Source organism: Panthera pardus, unplaced genomic scaffold (genome assembly GCF_024362965.1).
Source record: "Panthera pardus isolate Hobbes unplaced genomic scaffold, ASM2436296v1 HiC_scaffold_16, whole genome shotgun sequence".
Classification (NCBI taxonomy): Eukaryota; Metazoa; Chordata; class Mammalia; order Carnivora; family Felidae; genus Panthera; species Panthera pardus.
Window position 1 is genome coordinate 120414584 of NW_026526721.1, and position 27672 is coordinate 120442255.

The 27672-nt window shown below is 38.8% G+C and overlaps 1 protein-coding gene across 5 annotated transcripts in view; it reads left to right on the forward strand.

Moving 5' to 3' along the window:
• GK5 (glycerol kinase 5) overlaps positions 1–27672 on the forward strand; it is an 80048-nt gene that overhangs the window by 23890 nt on the left and 28486 nt on the right. For all 5 annotated transcript variants that reach the window (XM_019438470.2, XM_019438468.2, XM_019438460.2 and 2 more), the window contains 7 exons: positions 422–515; positions 5833–5964; positions 12972–13047; positions 14153–14214; positions 14297–14370; positions 14559–14619; positions 26479–26605. In XM_019438470.2, the coding sequence (XP_019294015.1) occupies positions 422–515; positions 5833–5964; positions 12972–13047; positions 14153–14214; positions 14297–14370; positions 14559–14619; positions 26479–26605 (626 nt within the window). The remainder of the gene's footprint in view (positions 1–421; positions 516–5832; positions 5965–12971; positions 13048–14152; positions 14215–14296; positions 14371–14558; positions 14620–26478; positions 26606–27672) is intronic.

A 27672-nucleotide genomic window follows, 5' to 3' on the forward strand; every position in this document is an offset into this window, starting at 1 on the left:
GTCAGGCAATATTTCAGCTCTTCTGTGTAGCCACAGATGTTTTTATCTGATTGTGTGTTTCAAGTAAAATGAAGGGAGGAAGCATTGGCTTCTTGCTTTTTAAAGTGTATAAGCAAGTCTTTAAAGGCCTTCTTATTAGATGTGTTTTGTTTTAGACGTGTGCACGTTGTACTGCTTCAAAAAGAATATCTTTTTTGATAGAATTTGATCTAGAATTTCATTTTATTTATCACATTATAATTGTTACAAAATGTGTTCAGTTTATAAAATGAAAAAATCTTTCGGCAAGCCCCATCTAATTAAATTATACTTTGATATTCCAGTGTTGCCTCTAATTTTGTTTTCTCTTGTGCCAGATCTTTTATTTACTATAGTCTCTGATTTATATTGAGTCTCAAAATACTGTTTTTATCATTCTTAGGAAAACGGGAAATCATTTTCACAACTTCATTAGTTGGCAAGACCTAAGAGCTATTGAGCTGGTAAAATCTTGGAATAATTCATTCCTAATGAAGGTAATCTTTTTCTTATCTTCTGTGGTTTAGATATTACTGTCTTCCCTGTAAATGTCCCTTACCTGTATAATCTCCTACCTGTGCTGTTTTAGAATGTTGAGAAGAGAATACACATATGCACACTCCTCACATCAGGGAAACTTCATAATTGTCACCCAAAAGCATATGTGGTAGACTAAAGTACTTAACAACTACACTTCAGGAAGCCCTGAGAAGGTTTAGGATGGACCTCAGCGTCTCATGTGAGTGAGAATTCATGTTACCATTCTTGGAGAAGTGGACAAAATGCAGACCATGTCCAGAAAAAATAGAGAAATGTCCAAATTTCATAATCTTTTGTTAAAAGTGGAGAATGGATATCAAGACGCATAACTGGCTGACAGCCACAAGCTCTTCATCTGATGCCTACCACATCATGGTAGCAAATGACAATGGTTGTGACTATGACAGTGACAATAGTGGTGGTGGCAGCATAAGTGTGGGGTTACTGAGTCAGAGGGTAAGACAGTTTTCCAAATGTGGCCAGACCTGCAATATGTGATGTTATAATTAATATTGCATGCTGCAATTTTAAATATTCTAATGCCACACAGCTAAATGCCTTTTCAACTCAGGTGCCTCTACAGAATGATGCTTCAGAGAGTATCTGGAGCATTGATTTGACTCAATAACTATTTGGAGACACTAATTTTATATGGAAACAAACATGAATATATTATAGAATATGACAGCAATGCATGAGTGAAAGAAACACTTTTGCCATAATGTCACCCACATTGGTTTTTCTTTTGTTAGTTTAATATATGAGGATGCAGGGGCGCCTGGGTGGCTCAGTCGGTTGAGTGTCCGACTTCAGCTCAGGTCACGATCTCACGGTCTGCGAGTTCGAGCCCCGCGTCGGGCTCTGTGCTGACAGCTCAGAGCCTGGAGCCTGTTTCAGATTCTGTGTCTCCCTCTCTCTCTGACCCTCCCCCGTTCATGCTCTGTCTCTCTCTGGCTCAAAAATAAATAAACGTTAAAAAAAAAAATTTAATATATGAGGATGTACCTTGCTTTAATAACTTGTAAGGCTGAGTACTGAGAGATGCTGTGTACAGGAAAGAGTGATTAAGGAGTTGAAAATGATTATAAGAAAATGTCATGAACTTTGAATGGTATAATTTAAAATTATACAATTTATAGGGATGTCTGGGTGGCTCAGTCAGTTAAGCGTCCGACTCTTGATTTCAGCTCAGGTCATGATCTCACAGTTTGTGAGTTTGAGCCCCACATGGGGCTCCATGCTGATAGTGCAGAGCCTGCTTGGGATTCTCTTTCCCCTTCTCTCTCTGCCCCTCCCTCACTCACTCTCTGTCTCTCTCAAAAATAAACAAACATTAAAAAATAATAATAAAAACAAAACTGACTTCATACACAAAACTCTGCATTTAAAGCACTTCATCTACTTGATATTGAACATGCACATGATGCTTGGTTTCTCTTAGGAAAAAATGTGCATGGATTCTTACAGTTTAGCACACATGATTCCAGGGCCTGTCCTGCCAGTGGAGGAACCCCACCCTGCACCCATCCTATCCCAGATCCTTATGGTTTATTGATTGAGGCTCCTGGAAATGTTTAGGGTGTATGTGCCAGAAATGGCACCAAAGTTGTCAGTTTAGCCAAGGCTAGCTCCAAGCAACTTGATGAAGTAATTAAAGTGTGTTGGCAATCTCCTGGCACCATTGTTTTCCTCCAGTCTTTCCAGCAGCCATGCTTCCTCTCACTGTTGTTCTGATTCTTGCTTAATGGTTGCTAAGGCTTCTCTTTGCTTTTAGCACTAAATCTTAACTCCCTACCATGGATCAGCTCTGTCTACAACTCTGACCATTTCCCAGACCCCTTCCTCCCTGAAGCTGCTAAGGATCTGGCTCCAGCTTTGCCAGCCTGCTTTTGTTCTTGTAGCACCCAAGCAGCCTCTCACCTTAAGACCTTCAGACCTGCAAGGGGCTCTCCTGCCATCATGACTGGATTCTTCTCATCCTTCTGGGCCCAGCTCACCTGCCACCTCCTCTGTGTGAGGCCTTTCCTGCCATCTTATTTATATAGAGTAGCATGACCCCCTTCCCCAACTCCAGTCTGCTTCAAACCACCCTTTCTTTCTTTCACAGCACTTATCATATTTCACAGATTTTGAGACGTATAATTTTTTCAACTGAAATTTTAATTGAGATAATTATAGATTCACATGCAGTTGTAAAAAATAATACAGGGATCCCTTATAGTCTTTGCAGGTTCTCTCAATGGTAACAGTTTACAAAACTGGAGTATAGCATCACAACCAGGATACTGACATTGATACAATCTGTAGATCAGATTCAGATTTCCCTATTTTACTTGTACTCTTTTCTGTTTGTATGTGGGCGTGTTCTGACTTCTGTACAGTTCTTTTATATGTTCGTATGACCACCACCACAGTCGGGACGCTGAACTGTACCATCATTACAAAGGTCCCTCATGTTGCTCTTTTATTATTTTTAAAAAATTTTTTATTTAAAAAAATTTTTTAATGTTTATTTTTTGAGAGACAGAGCATGAGCATGAGCATGAGCAGGGGAGGGGCAGAGAGAGAGGGAGTCACAGAATCTGAAGCAGGCACCAGGCTCTGAGCTGTCAGCACAGAGCCAGACATGGGGCTTGAACTCACAGACCGTGAGATCATGACCTGAGGTGAAGTCGGACGCTTAACCGACTGAGCCACCCAGGGGCCCCTTATGTTGCCCTTTTATAACCACAGCCATCTCTGTCCTGTGCACCTCTCCAGCCTCTTCCCATCCATCACTCCTCTCAACCAGTAATCTGTCCTCCATTAAAAATATTTTCTGACTTCAAAAATATTATATACCTAGAATGATGCAGTATAAAACCTTTGGGATTTGCTTTTTTCACTTAGTGTAATTCCCTGGAGAATCCAAGTTGTACCTGAATCAGTAGATTGTTTCTTTTTATTGCTGTGATGTATTCAGGGGTATAGATGCACTACCTGTTTTTTAAGGACATCTGTGAAATCCCAGTTTTTGGCTATTACAAATAGGGCTGTTTTGAACATTTGTGGTTTTTTAAATTTTATTTATTTATTTATTTTTTTAAATGTTTATTTATTTTTTGAGACAGAGAGAGACAGAGCATGAATGGGGGAGAGTCAGAGAGAGAGGGAGATCCAGAATCTGAAGCAGGCTCCAGGCTCTGAGCTGTCAGCACAGAGCCCGACACGGGGCTCGAACCCACAAATCGTGAGATCATGACCTGAGCCGAAGTCGGACGCTTAACTGACTGAGCCAGCCAGGCACCCCTGTTTTGAACATTTGTGTACAGACATTTATGTGAACGTAAGTGTTCATTTCTCTAGGATAATACCCCAAAGGTACAATTAATTGCTAGGTCAAATGGTAATTGCATGTTTTGTTTTATATGAAACTGTCAGAAAACTTTTTCCAGGGTAGCTGCATCATTTACCTTCCCCCCAGCAATGTGTGAATTATAAGACATACTTTTTTTTTCTAATTTAAAAGGGGTGATTTTAAGCAGGATGTATTTTTGTAAGATTTTATTTTTAATTAATCTCCACACCCAACATGGGGCTTGAACTCACAACCCCTAGGCCAGGAGTCACACATTCCACCAACTGAGCCAGCCAGGCGCCCCAAGCAGGATGTATTCTTAACCATCAATAAGATGGTCTACAAAATATGTAGAAACACAGGAAGTTTGAGCACTGAATGAGATGAAAAGGAAGTTAAAAGGGCTATAACTTTCAGTTATAAGATGAATAAGGTCTGAGAATCTAATGTATTACATGACTATAATTAATAACACTGTATTATATAATTAAAATTTGCTAAGAGTAGAACTTTTCAGCAAAACGAAAAGGAAAAAAAAAGGACAAGGGATGCCTGGATGGGTCAGTAGGTTGAATGCCGCCTGACTTTTGATTTTGGCTCAAGTCATGATCTCATGGGTTCATGAGTTTGAGCTCCACATCAGGCTCTGTGCTGACAGTGAGGAGCCTGCTTGGGATTCTCTCTCTCTCCCTCCCTCTCTCTCTCTCTGCCCCTCCCCCGCTCTCTCTTTCCTTCTCTTTCAAAATAAATAAACTTAAAAAACAAAGGACAAAACTAAAATGTAGAGAGAATTGAGTCTATACATTTTCTTGATTGTTACACTTATTATTTATTAAATAAACCCAAACCTTTATATTTATTTTTTAGGGGAGGGGTGAGTAATAACAGAGGGAAAAATGCAAGAAGGCAGTAAATTCTCTATAAGTGAATATTCTTTAAAACATCAGTTTCAGAAGTTGAATTGTCCATCGGCATTCTTGTAGTAGGTGGCAGGATAGAGTTTTTGTTTTTGATTTTTTTTTTTTACTATGTCTTACAAACCTTAAAACTCAAAGCAAGTTTTCTGTGAGAGGCTTTTTCTTTTTAACTAAAGATTTTGCTTACTAAGAAGCAAATTTAAAACTATATATATTTCATCTTTGATTTTGTTAAGTATAGGTAGTGTTCAGTGAAATCATATATCCCAATTTTAGGTACTTAGTGTGTAGGGAAATTTCCCTTATGGGTTAATAGTAACCTCATTCAAAATATATTTCATATAGGATTATAGCCTATCCCTTGACTCTTCCCCTTTTCTTTTCTTTTTCTTTTATATTTTTTAAGTTTTGTTTTTTTTTTGTTTTTTTTTGTTTTTTTGTAATCTTTGTACCCAGTGTGGTGCTCAAAGCCATGACCCGAGATCAAGAATCGCATGCTTTGCTCACTGAGCCAGCCAGGCATCCCTTTCCCTTTTTTTTTTTTTTTTTTAAGACTTTATCTTGAGGGGTGCCTGGGTGGCTCAGTTGGTTAAGCGTCCAACTTAGGCTCAGGTCATGATCTCACAGTTCGTGGATTCAAGCCCTGCGTCCAGCTCTGTGCTGACAGCTCGGAGCCTGTTTCAGATTCTGTGACTCCCTCTTTCTTTGCCCCTCCCTGTTCACGCTCTGTCTCTGTCTCAAGAATAAATAAACATTAAAAATAATAATAATAATAAAATAAAAGACTTGAGCTTTTTGTGTTTATTAAAGAAGGACATAGTAGATGTGTTATATCTCGTATGTTAGGATACAAATGTCCACTTGGGGTAACATTGCTTTACTTCATGTCCTTAGGTGCTGAGAACACTAGACGTAGTTGAATGATTTGTTATTGGGTTTGTTTTCATATGTGTAGAATTAATATAGAAATATCAAACACCATTAAGTGCATTTTCCTAAAATATCTTTTTTTTTTAACAGCTAATACAGAGCTCCTGCCGAGTGCTACACTTTTTCACTAGAAGTAAACGATTTTTTGCAGTCAGTATGTTCAGTTTCACAAACCAGCATGTTTCTTTGAGATTGGCCTGGATTTTACAGAACCTGGTTGAGGTAAGGAAAGATTGTGTGTGCCTGTGTTTGTGTGTGTGTATGGACTACAGGAAAGACAAAATTAAAGGAATAAAGATAATAATTTGATTATTTCAGGGAAAATTAGGTGTCCACTACATATTGGGATAGAATACAAGGAATCTTTACTCGGTTTTTTTTTAAACCTTTTTATTGTGAGTCATAACACATAATAGAAAACGGAACAAAACAAAACTATACCACCCAGTGATACACTGTGAAGCAAACACCTGTGTAGCACTATTTAAATCAAGAAACAGAACATTATGAAACTGTGTATCAGATTTTCTTTCCACTTTTACTTTTTTACTTATATGTTTCTTTCTTAACACTACCTTTTTGTTTTACCTGAATTTTTTTTGAATTTTGTATAAATGGAATCCGTGTTTATTTTTTTGTGTCTGACTCCTTTTGTTTAATATTATATTTATGAAATATACCCATATTGGGTGTAAATTAATTTTCTTACATTTTCATTGCTATTTGGTGTTCAATATATGATTATATCTCTATCTGTTTATCCCTTCTGTTCATGTCCTTTTGAGTTATTTCTAGTTTGGGGCAATTATGACTAATACTGTCTTTGAAGTACATATAAATGCATTTCTGTTACATCTATACATGGGAATGGGATTTTTAGGGCATGAATGGATATGTGTATCTTCACCTTTAGTGGATAGTGTTAAAAAGTTTCCCACAGTTTTTGACAATTCACATATCCACTATCAGTCAATGAGAGGACTTCTTATTTCATTTACCATCATAATTGATACTATCAGGTTTTTTTTTTAATTATTTTAGCCGTTCTGGTACTTAAATAGTGCTTTCTCATTGTGATTTTAGACTGATAAAAAAGAAGATCCAACTGCGTGCTGTCTATAGGAGAAACACTTTAGATTCAAAAATACAAATCAGTAAAAAGTAAAAGGATGGAAAAGATCTCTCATGCAAACAGCATCCATAAACTAAGTGGCTATGCTAATATCCAGCAAAATAGACTTTAAAAAAATTTTTTTTATTATGTTTCTTTATTTTTGAGAGGCAGAGAGAGACAGAGTGCGAGCAGGGGAAGGGCAGAGAGAGAGGGGGACACAGAATCCAAAGCAGGCTCCAGGCTCTGAGCTGTCAGCAGAGAACCCGATGCGGGGCTCAAACTCACAAACCAGGAGATCGTGACCTGAGCTGAAGTCGGATGCTTAACCGACTGAGCCACCCAGTCTTTAAAACAAAATAGACTTTAAAACAAAAAATGTTGTTAGAGATAAAGAAGGGCATTTTGTAATGATAAGTCAATCCATCAGAAATATATAAGAATTATAAACATATATGTATGTAGTAACAGTGCCTCAAACAAATGAAGCAAAAATTGACAGAATTGAAGAGGAAAATAGACAATTCAACAGTAATAGTTGGAGACTTCAACACTCCACTTTTAATAATGGATAAAACAACTAGACAGAAGCTCAACAAAGAAATAGAAAACTTGGACAACAGTATAAGCTAACTAGACCTTTTATAGAGATCTCCAGTAACAACAGAATATACATTCTTAAGTGTACATGGAATGTTCTCCAGGATAGATCACATGCTATACCATAATACAAGCCTTAATAAATTTAAAAGGACTGAAATTATACAAAATATTTCTCTGATAATGAATGAAATTAAACATAACAGATATGGGGCTCCTGGCTGGCCTAGTAGGTAGAGCATGTGACTCTTGATCTCAGGGTTGTGCATTAAAGCCCCACGTTGGGTGTAGGTTACTTAAAAATAAAATCCTTATGGGGCGCCTGGATGGCTCTGTTGGTTAAGTGTCTGACTCTTGGTTTTGGCTCAGGGCTTGATCTCACAGTTGGTGAGTTCAAGCCCCACATTGGGCTGTCCTCTGTCAGCGTGAAGCCTGCTTGGGAATCTCTGCCCCTCCCCTGCTCGTGCTTGCTCTCTTTCTCTCTTTCTCAAAATAAATAAATAAACGCTAAAATAAAATAACATCCTTAAAAACATAATTAAACATAATTAGCAGAAAAATGTGGAGAGTTCAAAAATATATGGAAATCAAACAGCGTATTTTACAAAAATTTTAACTTTTTTTTTTTTTTTTTTAATTTTTTGAGAGATAGAGAGTGTGGGCAGGGGAGGGGCAGAGAGAGAGGGAGATGCAGAATCCAAAGCAGGCTCCAGGCTCTGAGCTGTCAGTCCAGAGTCCAATACAGGTCTCGAAACCATGAACGCATGATCATGACCTGAGCCAAAGTCAGACGCTCAACTGACTGAGCCACCCAGGTGCCCCCAAACACTGTACTTTTAAATAACCAGTAGGTAAAAGAAGAAATCCTAAGAGACATTAGAAAATACTTTGACATGAATGAAAATGAAAACATACCAAATTATGTGTTGCACCAAGATCAGTGTTTAAATAGAAATTAATAGCAAGACTATTATGTATAGGGACTATATATATTTTTTATTTTTTTAATTTTTAAAGTTTTAAATTTATTTTGAGAGTGGCGGGGGGAGGGAGAGAGAGAGAATCTCAAGCAGGCTCCACACTTTCAGCACAGAGCCTGATGCAGGGCTCAATCTCAGAAACTGTGAGATCATGACCTAAGCTGAAATCAAAAGTTGGACACTCAGCAGACTGAGCCACCCAGGTTCCCCATGTATAGAGACTATATTAACAAAGCATCTAACATTGTACCTTAAGACACTGGCAAAAGATGGCAAACTGAACCCACAGGAGCAGAAGGGAAGAAATATAAAGACAGTGGTTTTTCCATGTCTTTTTGTGGCTTGGTAGTGCATTTCCTTTTGTCACTGATTAGTGTTTCATGGCCTAGATTGTTACAATTTGTTTATCCATTCACTTGTTGAAGGACACTTCTGGTTCTAATTTTTGGCACTTGTGAATAAAGTTGCTATAAACATTTTTGTGCAGGTTTTGTATGAACATAAATTTCAACCTATTTGGGTAAATACCTAGGTGTGCAATTGCTGGATCCAATGGTAAGACTATGTTTAGCTTTGTAAGAAAATGCCAATCTGTGTTCCAAAGTGACTGTACTGTTTTACACCCCTACCAACAGTGAAAGAGAGGGCCACATCCTTGTTGACATTTGATACCAGTTTTGGATTTTAGCCATTCTAATAGGTGTGAAGTAGCGTCTCACTGGTTTAATTTGCAGTTCTTTAACATAACAAGATGTTATAGAAATATGCCTTTTCCTTTTAAACATTGACAAGGACTTCTAGGATATATTGACTAGAAGGGATGGTCACATACATTCTTTTCTCATTCATTCCTGATCTTGGAACAAAAGCTTTAAACATTTCACCATTTAGTAAGAATTTGTAGTAAGTCTTTTTTTCTTTTTTCTTTTTAAATACTTACTTATTTTGGGAGAGAGAGTGTGCATGCGGGAGGGGCAAAGAGAGAAGAAGAGAGAATCCTAAGCAGGCTCTGTGCTGTCCGTGCAGAGCCCAACACACTGCTCAAGCCCACGAACTGTGAGATCATGACCTGAGCTGAAATCAAGAGTCAGATGCTTAACCAACCAAGCCACCTAGGTGCCCATGTACTAGGTTTTCTCATGCCTGGATAGCTCAGTCGGTTGAGTGTCTGACTTCAGCTCAGGTCATGATCTCACAGTTCATGAGTTCAGGCCCCACATCAGGCTTGCTGCAGTTGGTGCAGAGCCTGCTTCAGATCCCCTGTCCCCTTCTCTGTCCCTCTTCCATTCTCGTGCATTCTCTCTCTCTCAAAAAATAAACATAAAAAAAAAAAGATAACCTTTCTCAAATTAAGGAAATTCTCTCTTATTCCTAGTTTGCTAAGACTCTTTTAAAAAAATTTTTTTAATGTTTATTTATTTTTGAGGGAGACAGAGACAGAGCACAAGCAGGGAAGGGGCAGAGAGAGAGGGAGACACAGAATCCGAAGTAGGCTCCAGGCTCCGAGCTGTCAGCACACAGCTTGATGCAGGGCTCTAACTTGTGAGCTGTGAGATCATGATCTAAGCTGAAGTGAGATGCTTAACCGACTGAGCCACCCAGGCCCCCCTTCTAAGACTCTTTATTATTAGTGGATGTTAAATTTATTAAATACATTTTCTGCACCTATTGTCTAAGAGTGGCAACCTACTTGAGGTTTGTAGGGTGTCTTGAGTTTATTCCTTGGTATCTTCTGTTGCTTTTAAAATTTTACAGCCATTATTTTCAAAGGGCATTTCTAGTCCATTCTCTTTATCTCCTTTCCTTCTAGAAAATTTGATTATATGCATGTTGGGCCTTCTCATTAAATACCCTTTGTCTCTCACTCTTTCATATTTTCCATTCTTTTGTCTCTTTGTACTTCATTCTGGATATTTTCTTCTAACCTCTCTCTCATATCTATTCTCTCTTACGTTGCTTCTAATGTGCTGTTAAAACCCATCCATGAAGTTCTTAATTTTTTTAGTTCTAGAACTTTTTTCTTTACATAATTAGCATGGTATTTTAAAGTCCATGACTATTCTAGTATGTGTAGCCCCATGGACTCTGTCTTTCTCTCTCTTTTATTTTCATGTTCTCTTGTTTCCTCAGAGGCCTGATTATTTCATTTCTTTTAAATTTAAAATACTTTATGGATGTATGATTAACATACAAAAAGCTGAACATATTTAATATATACAACTTGATGAGTTCGGTGAGCCTAGTTACTTATTTGTATGCATGTGTATGTATATCAGCTAGACATAGTATTTGGAAAATTGTGTGTAGAAATTATGAGAGCCTTAACATAGCATTTTCTTGCTCTGGATAAGATTTATGTTTCTTCCATTTTTCTAGACACCAGGATTACCTCAATCCAGTTTAGTGACTGAGATGATTTAAAACTGAGTTTCAGTTCCTGTGAGAACCTGTCTTTCTGGTTTACTCTTATTCATAGAGTAGAGGCATTTGGAGTCTTCTCCCAAAGCATGGAGAGTTGACCTTGATCCTCCTACCTTGGGAAGCCCTAATATCAACTCTGTCTTCATAGCCTCGTATCGACCTACTACCTATCAGAGGACTGGGCTCTCAAACATTTTTTGAATGAACAGATGAATTTACTACTTTCCAGGCATTGTTGCTACTCACTGAAATACAGATTAACCTTTGTCTAATCTGGAACAAATTTTAGAATCACAATTTCTAAATTTAAAGAGAGTTTGAAATAAAGTAATATTACTTTAAGCACTCCATACTTAAGTTTTACAAAACTTGAATCTTCAAAATACTTGTTACAAACAATCTACAAGTGACTTCTTTTTTTGGAATTTATGTCATTTTCATTTTATTGATCCTTTCTACTCTTAACATATAATCCATCCGTAAGTGTATTCATTTGTCATTCTTTTTATCTCATTTATTTAGGAAGCATTTTTTAAACATCTGTTATATGCCAGGAACCCTCCTAGGTGTTGCGCTTATAAATATGAATGCAATTTAGTTCCTGCTCTTAAGTAGCTTAGGCTCTAGTAGGGAAGTAATGACGTTGTGAGATAATGGCCACACGGAATATAGCCATTGGATGACAAGTTTGGCAAAGCCAGGAAATGCTAGTCTTGATGGACAAATAAGAGAGAGGTGGTAAAGTGTGATGCAGGGCACTGTTTCTACTATGTTAATAATATCTTGAAAATAAATAATATATTGGGGGCACCTGGCTGGCTCATTTGGAAGAGCATGAGATGCTTGATCTCAGGGTCGTGAATTCGAGCCCCATGTTGGGCATAGAGCCTCTTTAAAAAATAGTAATAATGATATTTCAATAAGCATTTCATTTTCTCTATTAGGTATTTTAAAGAGCTTTTGATACTTTTGTTTTCTGTGGCATGCTTTACACTAAGGGTTAGCAGATTTTTTCTGTAACATGCCAGTTAGTGATAATTTAAACTTTGAAGGCCATGAGGTTTCTGTCATAACTACTCTGCTATTGTAGTGTGAAAACAGCCATAGATGATACATAAACAGGTGAGCATGGCTGTGTTCCAGTAAAATTTTATCTGTGGACACTGAAATTTGAATGTCATGTACTTTCCATATGTCACAAAGTATTCTTTAAAAAAAAAATTATAATATTTAAAAACCATTCTTAACTTGCTGTACAGAGTTAGGCAATGGGTTGTATTTGAACTGTGGTCATAGTGTACCATCCCCTGTTTTAGACCTCTTATAGTTAAACCTATTCTTATGTTTAAAAAAATGTATATATATATATATATGTATGTATGTATATATATATATATATATATACTTCTGTGATGAACAAACAAAGTTTATTTGTTTATTCATCACAAAAATACATGCTTCATGTGAAATTAAAGCCTTTTATACCTTATAGTAATTGCTTAGAACTGTTTGATGTATATTTTAAAAATAGTTTCTTTATGTATATATTCATTCCTTTTTTTAAAAAATTTTCTTTCTTTTTTTTCTTTTCTTTTTTTTTTTTTTTTTATAGAGAGAGCATGAGCAGGGGAGAGGGGGGCAGAGGGAGAGAGAGAGAGAATCCCAGTGCAGGGCTTGATCTCACAAACCATGAGATCAGGATCTGAGCTGAAACCAAGAGTCACATGCTCAACTGACTGAGCCACCCAGGCACCCCTGTATATATTCATTCTTATAAAAAAAAAAAAGGGATTATATTGTATTTATTCTTTGGCCTTTAATTGTGTACTTAATAATGTAACCTTTTTTTTTTAATTTTTTTTTAATGTTTATTTATTTTTGGCAGAGAGAGAGAGAGACAGAGCATGAGCGGGGGAGGGGCAGAGAGAGAGGGAGACACAGAATCTGAAACAGGCTTCAGGCTCTGAGCTGTCAGCACAGAGCCCGTCGTGGGGCTCGAACTCACGGACAGCGAGATCATGACCTGAGCCGAAGTTGGACGCTTAACTGACCGAGCCACCCAGGCGCCCCAATAATTTAACCGTTTTGAGTCAGTTTTGTGCCATTGTGTTTTCAAGGTGCAAAAGGCAGTTGAAGAAGATAATTGCTGCTTTGGGACTATTGATACCTGGTTGTTACACAAGCTCACAAAAGGTAAAGATGATCTGATAGATCTGTCTCCAGTGACTGAAATTTTTTTTTTACTTATTTACTTTTTTTTAAATAATTTATTGGCAAGTTAGCTAACATACAGTGTATACACTGTAGTTTTGGCTTCGAGAGTAGATTCCCATGATTTGAAATTTTTTTAATGTTTGTTTATTGTGGGTGAGCAAGCCGGGGAGGGGCAGAGAGAGAGAAGGAGAGAGAGAATCCCAAGCAAGCTCCGAACTGTCAATGCAGAGCCTGATGTGAGGCTCAAACTCAGAAACCATGAGATCGTGACCTGAGCTGAAATCAAGAGTCAGATGCTTTACCAACTGAGCCACCCAAGGATTCCACCCCTCCTCCACAACAAGTAATGAAATTTGACTGCTAGAAATGACAGAAATGATTCACCTAAAAAAAATAGAGGTTCCTTTTTTTCCTTCCTGTATCCCAAATACATTGCTTTTTGGTACCCCAGTAACTCCATGCAGTAGTAAAGTTACCTTAATTTTGAATTTGTAAGAGGATGATTTTTATTTTTTATTTTTTTAATGTTTTATTTATTTTTGAGAGAGAGAGAGCACAAGCAGGGGAGATACAGAGAGAGAGGGGGACAGAGGATCAGAAGCAGGTTCTGTGCTGACAGCAGGCAGCCTGATGTGGGGCTCAAACTCATAAACCACGAGATCATGACCTGAGCCAAAGTCGGACGCTCAAATGAGTGAGCCACCCGGGCACCCCAAGGAGGGTGATATTTAAATTGTGATGAACCCTCAAATAGAAGGTGGAGGAACAGTCTTAATTTCAAAAGTGGTAACATGAGTTCAATACCAGATGTGCCACTTTGCAGCTGGGTCACTCTAGGCAATCACGTTGCATCTTTGAACCCCTTTCCTCATCCTGAAGCTGGGGATCATGATGTGACAGTGTATTTGAAAGTACTTTTGTAAACTCTAAAAGTTCAAAAAGATTAAGTGGGAAATTCCTTTGGAGACCTTGTCCTGGAAATAGACATTTTGGAATGATTTTGAGGCCAAAGGTCTAATTTATAAACTAGGGATAGTTGTTGATTGACACCATCAGATAATATATTATTTCAATGTAAATTTAGGTTCTGAATTTGCCACGGATTTTTCAAATGCCAGTGCAACTGGGCTATTTGACCCTTTTAAGGTAAGGGTTTTTTCCCTTCCTTTTCAATCACTAATTGTTGTATCATTTAGCTTGGATTCTGATGATATGTTTTTATACTCAGATGTGTTGGAGTGGGCTCCTGACCTCCCTGCTTTCAATACCACTGTCTCTCCTGCCTCCTGTGAGGGATACGAGGTATTAATGGACATCGGATACAGAAACCAGCAAAATTTTGCTTTAGTAGGGAAAGCATTTTATTATTTGTTTGAGATGCTTGTGTGTCCATTATATAATTTTTTGGCCTATGTGAAAATCAATTTGCCAAATTTTAGAATTAATATTTTTAGAGCTATAACTGACTTTTTAATTAATTTTATTTGAAGCCACCATTTTGGATCAGTGGATGAAGAGATATTTGGTGTGCCTATACCAGTAGTGGCCTTGGTAAGTAGAAAACTTGGGGGTTTCTCCATGTAGAGTATAAACTAATATATATGAATAGTTGGGATTAGATTTAAGAGACATAGAAGGTCCTTGCAGAATAAAATTAAAGTGTTTTTTTTTTCTTTTTAAGTTAAAGTGCCCTGGATATAATCAGAAGTAATTTTTTGTATTCTGGAAAGGGGATCACTGGGCCTTATGTGAAAGCACTTTATAATCTTTCCTTACTTCTATATGTATATAGAAGTATATGTATTGCTTTTTATAAAGCTGTTAATTTTTTTTTAAATGTTGTATTCTGAGTAGCGTGTGGTTTATATTGGATACTCTGAGACAAAAAACAGGGATAGGGCCAATGCTTAGTTGTATTTGATACAGTGTAACCAAACAGTGACAAGACAATTTAAAGAAGAATGTTGTATTTAGGTTGTATGAAACCCTTAACCAGCATGTACCAGTAAAGAAACTGTGGGAGAGAGAAAAATTAGCTGTTTCAGGTTTTTGAGGATTTTCTTGATTGTACTCTTTCTGTCTGGATGAGAGAGCTAGAACTTAGAGAATCTCAAGGATTTACCAGCTGTTTGGGGGGGGGGGGGTTGAAACTCTGACCTTGACTTTGATTTCCTATAATAGCTTAAGTAGGAAGTACAGACCATCTTTCCCTAGATGTATGGTTGCTATAGTAGATGGAGGAATCGGGTAAGGGGAGGGGAATTTAATTCCTAAGTTACAAATTCCTGGTCACTTAGAGAGGATTAGACTTATTCAACCTAATGGTAGACACAGGTCCAGATTAAGGTATGGCTGGAAGAATTGAAGGTTAGTGACAAAGTATTCTTCAGATGGAGTTTTGGTCCTTATAATATTGCTGTATGTTGCTTAGTGAGTGCTTAGTGAGTGGAGCATGAGATTCTGGATCTCTGGGCTGGAAGTTTGAGCCCCACATTGGGTGTAGAGATTCCTTAAAAATAAAATCTTAGGGCACCTAAGTGGCTCAGTTGGTTAAGCCAACTGATCATGACCTGAGGGTCATGATCTCCTGGTCCTGAGATAAAGCCCCACATCAGGCTCTGCCTGGGCCTATATCCTGCTGTAAATTCTCTCTCTCCCTCCCTGACACTCTCTCTCTCTCTTAAGTAAGTAAGTAAGTAAGTAAATAAATAAATAAATAAATAAAATTAAAGTAAAATCTTTAAAAAAAAAAAAAAGAAAGAAAGATGGGGCGCCTGGGTGACTCAGTTGGTTAAGCGTCCGACTTCGGCTCAGGTCATGATCTCACAGTTTGTGAGTTCAAGCCCCGTGTCAGGCTCTGTGCTCACAGCTCAGAGCCTGGAAACTGCTTCCAATTCTGTGTCTCCCTCTCTCTCTCTGCCCCATCCCCACTCATGCTCTGTCTCTCTCTGCCTTAAAAATAAATAAAATTTAAAAAAAAAGAAAGAAAAAAAGAAAGAAAGGAAAGAAAACCAAAGGCTCCAAATGGTGGCCCAATTAGTAAACCAAGACTTAATAATACATGGCCTAATAGTTTCAAACCCCAGAAATGTAACCCTTAGCCAGTCAACATGGGAATTTTCCATCAGCACTAAGAAATTTACTGATAGGCAAATTTCCCATAGTGTGGCAATTTTGCCTAAAACAATGGATTTTTTTTTTTTTTTTTTTTTTTTTTTTTTTGCTAATAATTTCCTTTTTTACACTCCCTCTCTACCTTTAAAAATCTTTCTTTTTCTGGGGCACCTGGGTGGCTCAGTTGGCTAAGTGTCCAACTATAGCTCAGGTCATGATCTCATGGTTTTTTTAGTTTGAGCCCCGCGTTGGGCTCTGTGCTGACAGCTTGGAGCCTGGAACCTGCTTCAGATTCTGTCTCCATCTTTCTCTACCCCTCCCCTGCTCACGTTCTGTCTCTCTCTTTCTCAAAAGTAAATAAACACTAAAAAAAAAAAATCTTTCTTTTGCTGTAGCTTTTTGGAGCCCACCCCCCACCCCCACCCCACCCCCTGCTTGCTAGATGGGATGCTGCCTGATTCATGAATTGACTAATAAAGCCAATTAGAACTTAAAATTTACTCGGTTAAAGTTTTTGTTATTAAACAGATTGGGTGGCAGGCAGCAACAAGATCCAAAGTGAATTTCCAGCAGCATTCAGGGACAAAGAGAAGCAGGCATGGTATCCCGCACACCCTTTGAATTCACTGTCTTTCTCGCTATTTCTGAGGGCTGTGGGTAAGTTCCCTCTTGGTTCTGAGCTCTGCTCTTTGTGCATTCAAGCTCCCTCAGTCTAATTGGCTTTCCTTTACAGGGTGGGTTAGCTTGAGCTGCCAGAAGGTTATGCCCAGGGCTGGCAGTTTTGCCTGGAGCCCAACTGAGCTGACAAAAGGGTCTGCCCAGAGCCAAATCCCTAGCCTTTCAGACCACAATTTCCTTGGAATTGCTGGAAAACCCCAGCAAGGTTCCCACCCATCAAGAAATGGTGGTGGTGAGCACAGGGCCTTCTTTTGGCCAGGACACAGTAACATCTCTTGGTTGTTGCTGATACATTAAGGTGCACATGTTTGTCTTGTTTTGTGTAGATAAAAGCTATTGCTGTCAGAGATCTCAAGATGCCAAAAAACTGCAAAAACTGGTCGGTGCAGGTTGAGCATTTAAAGGGTGTTAGAGCGCTCACCACCTCAAGAAAATAGAAGAAGTTGATCACAGAGTAGGTTAGATTGACACAAGTTCACCCATCAACCTCAAGAAAACTTCTATACAGTAAGGTACTGTATAGAACTGTAAAATATGCATGATCCCCAACCCAACAGCCCCAACCTGAAGTCCCTTTTAAGGATTAGTTCAGCTCCGGAAACCCAAAGGCTTGCTAATGGGATCTTTAAATTCTAAATAGTCAAGCATGCCACCTTCTGGCACACCTGGCTTACTTTATGTCTAAGAACTATAGTCCTGGCAGTTGCAGGTGTCTTGCAACAATGGCACAATCTTCCTAAGCTTGTTTTGTGTCCTGAAGAACTTGGCTGGGTAACCATCAGGTTGGGGTTCCAAAATAAGGCCAGACGGAAATATGAGTTACACCCCATTTGCAGCTACATATGGCTGGACAGAAATATGGGTTAACTTCATTTGCACCTAGAATCCTACCAAACTGCTGTCAGCCTTCGAGGGAATTACAACCTAGAAATACAATTGCTGTTATGGGAACATTCCAATTAGATAATATCATTTAAGAAATGCACTTGGCGTGCTCCTGGGTGGCTCAGTCGATTAAGTGTCCAGCTTCAGCTCAGGTCATGATCTCACAGTCCCTGAATTCAAGCCCTGCTTCGGGCTCTGTGCTGATAGCTCAGAGCCTGGAGCCTACTTCGAATTCTGTGTCTCCCTCTCTCTCTGCCCCTCCCCTACTCATGCTCTCTCTCTCCCTCCCTCTCTCTCTCTCTTTCTCAAAAATAAATAAACAGTGAAAGAAAAAAAAAAAAAAGAAATGCACTTGGAAGCAAGGATTCCCAAATTAAACAGAATGAGATACCTGTTTTAATTGGCAAGCAGAAGCCTCCAAAAGGTTTCAAAATTCCCAAGTTGTTTCATTAAAAGATTCATTGCAAAAGGCTAATGAAAAATTAAAGATAGAAGAAGTACCCCAAACAAAAGACTGATGTAACTCCTACTGCTCCGCTCTTTCCTCCTTGGAATACTCATTCCACTCATCCTCAGTCTGAATTGTTTTTCCACTCTGAAAAGACTGCACAATGATAAACAAAACTCTACCACATTAATGGCCTTATAGACACCCCTGTATTTACCTTCAAAGGAGGACACCCAAATAGGCCTCTCTTAGAGTTGTTGAAACTGAGGGATTTTCTGATAACACTGCTACATTACTCCATGAAACAGTCAAGAGGAAACTCTGGTAGATATCAGAGCCTGCAGAGGGGTTCCTAGAAAAACTAGCAGGAGCCAGCAAAGGGTGAAAGTTCATTTTTAATTTTTTTTAAATGTTTTTATTTATTTTTGAGACAGAGAGAGACAGAGCATGAGCAGGGGAGGGGCAGAGAGAGAGGGAGACACAGAATCCAAAGCAGGCTCCAGGCTCTGAGCCCGCCGCACAGAGCCCAACAAGGGGCTCGAACTCATAGACTGCAAGATCATGACCTGAGCTGAAGTCTGACACTGGCTGAGCCACTCAGGCACCCCTATGAAAGTTCTTTTTTAAAGTGTATTTATTTATTTTGTGAGAGAGAATGTACAAGCGTGAGCGTAGCACATGGGGAGGGGCAGAGAGAGAGGGAGGGAGAGTCCCAAGCAGGTTCTACACTGTCAGCAGTGTTCTTTATTTTGACTGTCATTGAGAGTGACTTTAGATCTAGGGAAGGTAGTATCCTTTGCACCTCTTTGGGGACCCTTTTTACACCCATGGGGGTTTATTCAATACCACCAGAAATGTTGAAAATTCAAAGTATGTCCCTAGAAGAAATGAAGCAAACCGAGAATAATATAGTTGGATAGGTGGATCAACCTATGTCATTTAAGTTACAACCCAATTTTTAGAGGAATTGAAAGCAACTGTCCTTATCTTACAATCTTTACAAAACTAAAAATGTAGCTCTAGAGGCAATCCAAAGTTTACCTATTTCTTCACCAGTCCCAAAATTGCCCCAATTTTAAAAAATGTTTTATTTTTATTTTTATTTTTATTTATTTTTTTTTTTAAATTTTTTTTTTCAACGTTTTTTATTTATTTTTGGCACAGAGAGAGACAGAGCATGAACGGGGGAGGGGCAGAGAGAGAGGGAGACACAGAATCGGAAACAGGCTCCAGGCTCTGAGCCATCAGCCCAGAGCCTGACGCGGGGCTCGAACTCACGGACCGCGAGATCGTGACCTGGCTGAAGTCGGACGCTTAGCCGACTGCGCCACCCAGGCGCCCCTGTTTTATTTTTATTTTTGAGAGAGAGAGAGAGAGAGCAAGTGGGGGAGGGGGAGAGAGAGAGGGAGACACTGACTCCGAAGCCGGCTCCAGGCCCTGAGCTGTCAGCACAGAGCCCAACGTGGGGCTTAAACTCACAAACTGTGAGATCATGACCTGAGCTGAAGTCAGACACTCAACCGACTTAACTACCCAGGCGCCCCAAAAATTTAGGTAAACTTTTAAATAGTTTCCTAAATCTTTTTGGTAACCCAACATCTTAAGGTTTTGCTGAGTTAGGTTAAGTAATGAGTTAAGTTAAATTCATTAAATATCTAGATTATTTGTAAATAACATGAAATACTAAAACATTAATTATTGAACATAGTTTTATCTACTTGTGGCTTCTTATTACAGAAAAACTAAAATATAATTGGATGTTTCAGTGATGTGGAAATGCTGGGGTTCAAAGCCAAGCCCAAGAAAGAATTCTTGAGACGTCTTCAGTGCAAAAAGGTGGTTTTATTAAAGCATGGGGACAGGGCCTATAGGAAAGAGCTGTACTGGTGTAGTGACGGGTGACTGATTATATACATTCTTGGGAGGGGTTTAGGGATAGCATAAGTCTCTACGGAACTTTGGAAACAAGGTTTCCAGGACCTTTAAGGGCTAGCTGTTGTTAGGAAAACGTCATTTAAAAGTACTGTCTAATAAAACCTTAGTCATGAGACCCTTTAGATGTGTATCAGTGAGCCATATGCTTGGAGGATGATTGCTAACCTATATCCTGGGGCGTAGAGATAAAGGAGGTTTCTAAAAGAATTTTTATATGTTAAAGGAGACTTACAGGATCCTGGAGGTCAGGACAATGTTAAGCTAAAATTGCCTTTTGCCCTTAGCAAAGTGTTATCATTGAGGCCGCTGAGTACCTAGGGGAAGGTTACTTCCTGTCTCAAGGACTTGTCAATGGGCTCGAAGTTGTAAGGAAATTATTTTTTTTTCTTTTGTCTTTGTTCCCCACATCATTAGTGCTACATTGGAAAATTTAAAAGGCATATGCTTCTAAAAATTATAAAATGCATTTATAAATTTGCCAATCTAAAGAATGCTGGTATAACAGACAGTTCCCATTTGTTTAACACTACTAGAAATAATAAGGGAAACATCTCCATATGCAAGGGAAGTAAAATATATGTTTTTGATTAAAACAAAAAAGGTGTAAGGAATTGAGATGTATTTTTTTTTTTAGGAAAAAATAGTTGTAGAAAGTTTGTGAAAAAGGAATCTCTGGAAAGGAATTGTATATGTGGTCAGGACTCAGACTGGAATGAATTGATTTTAATATCAAAACTAAACTGATACAAAGTTAGAGTTTGGTTTTCTGTTTTAAAAAGACAAAGTTTGCACTTAAAAAAAATTTTTTTTTAATATTTATTCATTTTTGAGTGACAGAGAATGAGCAGGAGAGGGGCAGAGGGAGAGGGAGACACAGAATCTAAGCAGGCTCCAGGCTCCAAGCTGTCAGCACAGAGCCTGATGCTGGGCTCGAGCCCACAAACCGTGAGATCATGACCTGAGCCAAAGTCAGCTACTTAACTGACTAAGCCACCCAGGCGCCCCTGTTTGTTTGGACTTTGGATTGGCTTAAGTCTTTTTGGCCTGGAACATTCCAAAGAATTTGCTAAACTATTTAAGTTTATTTGATATGTTAAATGACATGGGAAGCATTGTCAAATACGAGAATCAAGGAAGGCCTCTCTGAGTGACTTCTGAGCAGAGATCCAAAAGAAGGATGAGCAATCACATAGATACACATGGGAGGAGCGTACCAGGCAATGAGAATGGTGGATGCCAAAGAGGGAGTAAATGTTTTAGAAAGATCAGGGGATGGTTGGGGTCAGAGCACCCAGAGTTTCATGACCGTGAGGAATGTGTTAGAAGATAAAATTAAAGAAAGCTATACATAGCATAGTGGATAATGCAGGACTTTCTATTCTCTGGTAAGCATTGGAAATGCTATTCTAAATGATTGGTAAACCACTAGAGGCTTAAGTGACTCTGTGTGAGGGGGAGGGCATGAATGAATTTACATTTCAAAATGATCATTAGATGCAGTGTAATAGTGGGCAAGAAAAGATTCATTAAGAGGCTGTGGCACTGAAGATGGTGGAGAAGTCGGGGGACTGGGATTTTCCTTGTCCCTCAAACACAGCTGTATTGATCACTTGGAACATCCAGGAAATCTATCCACTGAGTGACAGAAGGATCCCTACAGGTAGAGGGAGACAGCTTGGCAAGTGTGAGGTACATGGAAGTGAACTGGGGAGAGAAAAATGGTGGTGTTGCTGAGGGGAGGGAACCATTTCTGTGGAGAGGGACAAGGGAGGGTAAGAGAGAGAGGTTGAGAGTTGACACAAGAGGGAAAACCTCTCTGGACCATGGACTGGGGAGTGAGAAATACTAAGGGTCCCAGATGTGTTTTGCAAACAATGTTTGGAGCTCAAATTCTGAGGTTTTGGAAGTGTACAACTTTCTCTGGACCAGAGCTGTGGCTCATGCTTCTGGAGAGGAGGGAGCTGGCCATGGAGTGCATAGGGTGGTATAGGGATCTCCAGGGTTCACTGGGAGAGAACATTCCCTTCCTGGAAGGCTTTTGGAAGAGGGTTTATTGCTTCCCCAAGGACAAAAGACCCTGTAGGTGCCAGCCAAAATTTCATTAGCTGTACTCCAGAGGAAGGGAAAGGATCCACGTGGTCCTTTAAGACTTAGGGTTTCGAATCCCAGCTGCATGCCAAAGAAAAAATGTAGGAGAGTTGTGGAGCTGGAGTGGGGTGAGCTGACTGCCCTCACTATTCTGTGGGGGCTGCCTGAACAGCGGGGGGTATGAGATCCCCCGCACAGCAAAGGAAACAATCTTTTGCACAGCAAAAGAAACAGTCAGCAAAACTAAAGGCATTGGATGGAATGGGAGAATATATTTGCAAGTGACATATCAAATAAAGGTTAGTATCCAAAATCCATAAAGAATTTATCAAACTCAATACCCAAAAAAACAAATAATCCAGTGAAGAAATGGGCAGAAGACATGAATAGGCACTTTTCCAAAGAAGACATCCAGGTGGCTAACAGACACATGAAAAGATGCTCAACATTACTCATCATAGGCAATTGCAAATCAAAACCATACTTGTCAGAATGGCTAACATTAATAGCTCAGGCAACAACAGATGTTGGAGAGATGTGGAGAGAGAGGAACCCCTTTGCACTGCTGGTGGGAATGCAAACAGGTGCAGCCACGCTGGAGTATGGACGTTCCTCAAAAAATTAAAAATAGGACTACCCTATGACCCAGCAATTGTACTTCTAGGTATTTATCCAAAGGATAAAAAAAATGCTGATTTGAAGGTGCACATGTACCCCAATGTTTATAGCAGCACTATCAACAATAGCCATAATATGGAAAGAGCCCAAATGTCCATAGACTGATGAATGAATAACAATGTGGTATGTATATACAATGGAATATTACTCACCAATCAAAAAGAATGAGATCTTGCCATTTGCAACAATGTGGATAGAAGTGGAGAGTGTTAACGCTAAGCAAAATAAATCAGTCAGAGAAAGACAAATATATGATTTCACTCCTATGTGGAATTTAAGAAACAAAATGGATAAACATAGGTGAGGGGAGGGAAAAATAAGATAAAAACAGAGAGGCAAACCTTAAGAGATTTTTAAATACAGAGAACAAACAGGGTTGCTAGAGAGGTGTGGGGTGGGGGATGGGCTAAATGGGTGATGGGCATTGAGGAGGACGCTTGTTGGGTAGAGCACTGGATGTTATATGTAAGTGATGAATCACTAAATTCTACTCCTGAAATCATTATTACACTGGATATTAACTAACTTGAATTTAAGTAAATAAATTTTTAAAAAAGAAGTAATACTAAGCCTTCTTTATGTTGTAAGATTTTGGTGCATGTGCATAAAGTCCATTCTGCTTCTGAAAAAAAAAAAGTCCTCTCATTGCCAGATTTTTGCCATGCTAATGTCCTATAACATGGCAACAGCCTGGTGCTGAGTCAGAGATATTAAGATGGGTAAACATTGCCAATTAAATGAGTAGTTGGGGCTATCAGAAAACCAAGATGGCTGCTTAGTTCTTCCCAGCTCCCTGGCAAACACTATTTTTCAATTTGTGTATTCCTTCATGCACCATAGGGCATTTAAGATGACCCAAATTATGAATAGACATTGGGAGGGAGACTTCTATAATATTGCAAAAACAATTTACCAGGAATTTCTGATTTGTCAGGTCCTCCTGGAAAAACTGATTTTGTTCCCAGAGCCTCAGACCTCCCCGCTCTGGCCCCTTTTAACACCTGCAACTGGACTTCATTCAACTGCCATTTACAATGGGTTATCAATATATTCTTGTTGTTTGTATGTTTTATGGACGGGTTGAAGCCTTTCCCTGCTGCAAAGCTGTGATGCCCTCACAGTAGCAAAGAAACTGTTAGAAAACGTTTTCCCATTTGGGGCATACCTTCCACAATCTGCAGCAATCGAGGCACCCATTTCACAGGGCACATCCTATGAGCCTTAACGAAAACCTTGCAAAACTTATTGAAATTCTGTCAGTATACAAGCGTCTGCTGATCCTTTGTTGTCTCATGCTATTAAGACCAACTACTGTAAACCTCTAATATCTTATGCTCAAGCCTATCATCAACAAGTTAAAGAAACCTTCTCAGATTCCAATTCAAATGATCCTGTTGGTCACAATGTAGAGCCTGGAGATTTAGGTATTCTGGAAACATTATCAGAGGAAGGTAGCTCTCAGGCCCCATTTGAAGAGGAATCTTACCAAGGGCTCCTGATCACTGATACTGCTGCAAAACCAGAAGGGATGGAGCCTTGAGTACATATCTCTCAGCTTGTGAAGGCTCCACCTGCAACCAGGCCCTGTACAGACACTGGAAACCTCCAAATCGAATTCATGAGGAAGAGAAATTGCTTACATCAAGGCATCCTGCTTCTGCCCAAGACTATGGATCAAGACTTTAAACTTTATACATGAAACCCTTTCTCCTTCTCCTTTCTTTTACTGTAACATTGACCTGGAAAGAAAATGCCCTCATCTGTTTCTCCCCAGGCCATTGTTAAGGGGGTAAACCTTTGGAATTTAGAACAACCTTTTATTTCAGGCCATGAGAAAGTCTAACTGACCCCCTAACTTTTCACAAAAGCAAAAGCAAAAGCAAAACTTTCACAAAAGCAAAATAAGACATTTCTTTGGACAACTCCCCAGAAGTTTCATTGTTGAGCTAGAAAGGATCTGCTGGGAGGCTTTTATGATGCAGGATTCATTCCTCTTGGTAGGTCCCTACGTCCCTTATTAGGGATAAGTGTAAATAAACCTATGATCAGGAACTTCTCAATTCTTGAAATTATTGCAAAATCTGCTGCTAAAGCAACTGCTGTCCAACAAAGATCCTTAGACTCTTTGGCCAAAGTTGTTCTTAATAGTAGGATAGCCCCTGAATATCTTTTAGCTGAACAAGGAGGTACCTCTGCTGTGGCCAACACCACCTGCTATATCTGGATTAACCCTTCTGGGGAAATTGAAATTTAATTACATAAGATCACTGAGCAAGCTGCTTGGTTTAAAAGAATAACTTCTTCAGCAGGGTCTTTCTTTGATTTTAATTGTTTTGAGTCTTGGGGACTATGGCTCTGAAGTGCTCGCGAAACACTGGGAATTATCCTGCTTGTAGTTATCGTAATAATCCCCCTGGTATATTGTATTCTCTCAAAAGCTTTAAATGCATGTTAACTGCTAACCACCAAGCAAATGATTTCCCCAAGACTGGAATGTCAGAAAAGGAATGAAAAGGACAATTGACTTAGAAATTGTGAACCTGAAGTTGTAACCTGTGAATGTCACAGAGATCAAGCAAAAAAACCATCATGACCTGTGAGTGCCACACAAAGGACCAGTAACAACTGATCAGCTTTGGAGCTGATGGCAGAGAATGGCGCTAATGCTTTAAATTTTGATCACATCTCTCAGTTAAGCTGAGAGTCTGATCAAAGGGGAGGAAACTGTTAAAAAGAAAACCACAGGCGTCAAATGGTGGTCCCAAGCCAGTTAACCAAGACTTAACAGCTAATCTATCTGTAGTTTCAACCCCCCAGAAATATAACCCTTAACCAGTCAACATGGGAATTTCCTGGTCAGCACTAGGAAGTTTAACGATAGACTCCTCTGTTCCCCTTAGGAAGGTGACCTTGCCTAAAACAATGAATTCTTTGCCAATAGTTTCCTTTTTTCTCCGTTCTTTCTCTGCTTCTAAAAACTATCCTTTTCGTTAGCCCTTTGGAGCTATCTGCTAGATAGGGTGCTGCCCAATTCATGCATCAATTAATAAAGCCAATTAGATCTTTAAAATTTACCCCATTGAATTTTTGCTACTTAACAATGTATATGTACATTTAATTATTTTCACAAGATGTTATATTTTTTCTTCTAACAAAAATGTATGGTTGGGAATGTGTGGTTTCGACCTACATGTATTTAGATTAAGCATACACCTATCTCACTCATTAAAAGAGAAATTTGTGAGGTCAGTTATTTGACTAATGAATGAAACTGCTTTTAAGTTAAAAAATCTTCATTGTTTTTTCTGCGCAATTTTTATTCTGACCTTTATTTCTAAGATTATTCCTGTGACACTTAAAAATCATAAAGTAGATTGCCCACTAAAAATTCCCGAGGCACATTCCCTAGAGAGACTTCTATCTTATTGTTGCTCTTTGTTCTTTCCAGGGATTTTTTTTTTTAAGAAAAGGAAAAAAGAAAACAAAATTTTGAAGTATGAGAATATAGTATAGGAGACAGTGGGATACAGTGAAATAGGCCACTGCTAAGGACCAGCCATCTTACATTTGAACATTTTTGGTAGGTCGCCGATCAGCAATCAGCCATGTTTGGAGAATGCTGCTTCCAGACTGGAGACGTGAAACTTACCATGGGAACTGGGACATTTTTGGATATTAATACTGGAAATAGCGTGCAACATACTGTTGGAGGTAGTTAGAATTTATCTTTTTTATTGACAAATATCACTTATTTTCATATTTAACTTTTCTGATACTGTTTTCCCAGTTTATATTAAGGACACTCTGTAATATATTTTTTGTTATTATTCTTAGTTAATTTCTATTTCCCTTCTTAAAAGCATAAAAAATGAGAAAGATGTTATTATAGAAAAACTCAGGATTAGGGTATTTTGGTCAGTTTTCCAAATATTTGCCTAATTTGTTATATGTATTTAAAACATCTTTCTAGGCCTCTAAATTTTCTTTTTATGTGTTAGCAATTCTTTTTGTGAAAAAAAAAATTTTTTTTGTGGTAATTCTCAACTAGTGTTCCATGCATATGTAATGGCAATTGCCAAGAAATTGATCTCCCTGATGGAAGACATCCTAGGATGTATAAACCAAGAAATTTAGATTGTGGAAGAACACCCTAAGAGGCCTGTGAGCTCTTAATCTGGGCTATGGTCTCCTACTGTGGTTACTAAGAGGTAGATTTTAAAATGTTTTTCTTAGGGTGCCTGGGTGGCTCAGTCGGTTAAGCTTCCAGCTTTGGCCCAGGTCATGATCTCATGGTCTGTGAGTTAGAGCCTCGCGTTGGGTTCTGTGCTGACAGCTCAGAGCCTAGAGCCTGCTTCAGATTCTGTGACTCCCTCTCTCTCTGCCCCTCCCCGGCTCGTGCTCACGCTTTCTCTCTCTCTCCTCTCTCTCTCTCTCTCAAAAGTAAACATTAAAAAAAAATAAAGAAGCTTGGTTTCTCTGAAAAAAAAAATATATATATATATATTTTTATATATATATATATATTTTTTTTTTTTCTTACCTTCCATCCCCCCTCAAGCTCTTCCTTTTCCCGTAACTAGGGAAATGGAAGCTAGAAAATCTGATCATTGATTGCAACAGGTTGTTTCTACTTAGGAACCTCCACAAATAAATGAGATAGTGTAGTTGGTTCTATTCCTCTGTTTCTAGAGACATAGACATGCCTATGGATAATAAAAGCTAATGTTTAATGTTCATTTTACATATCAGGCACTGCACTAAGTTCTTTTTATGCATTA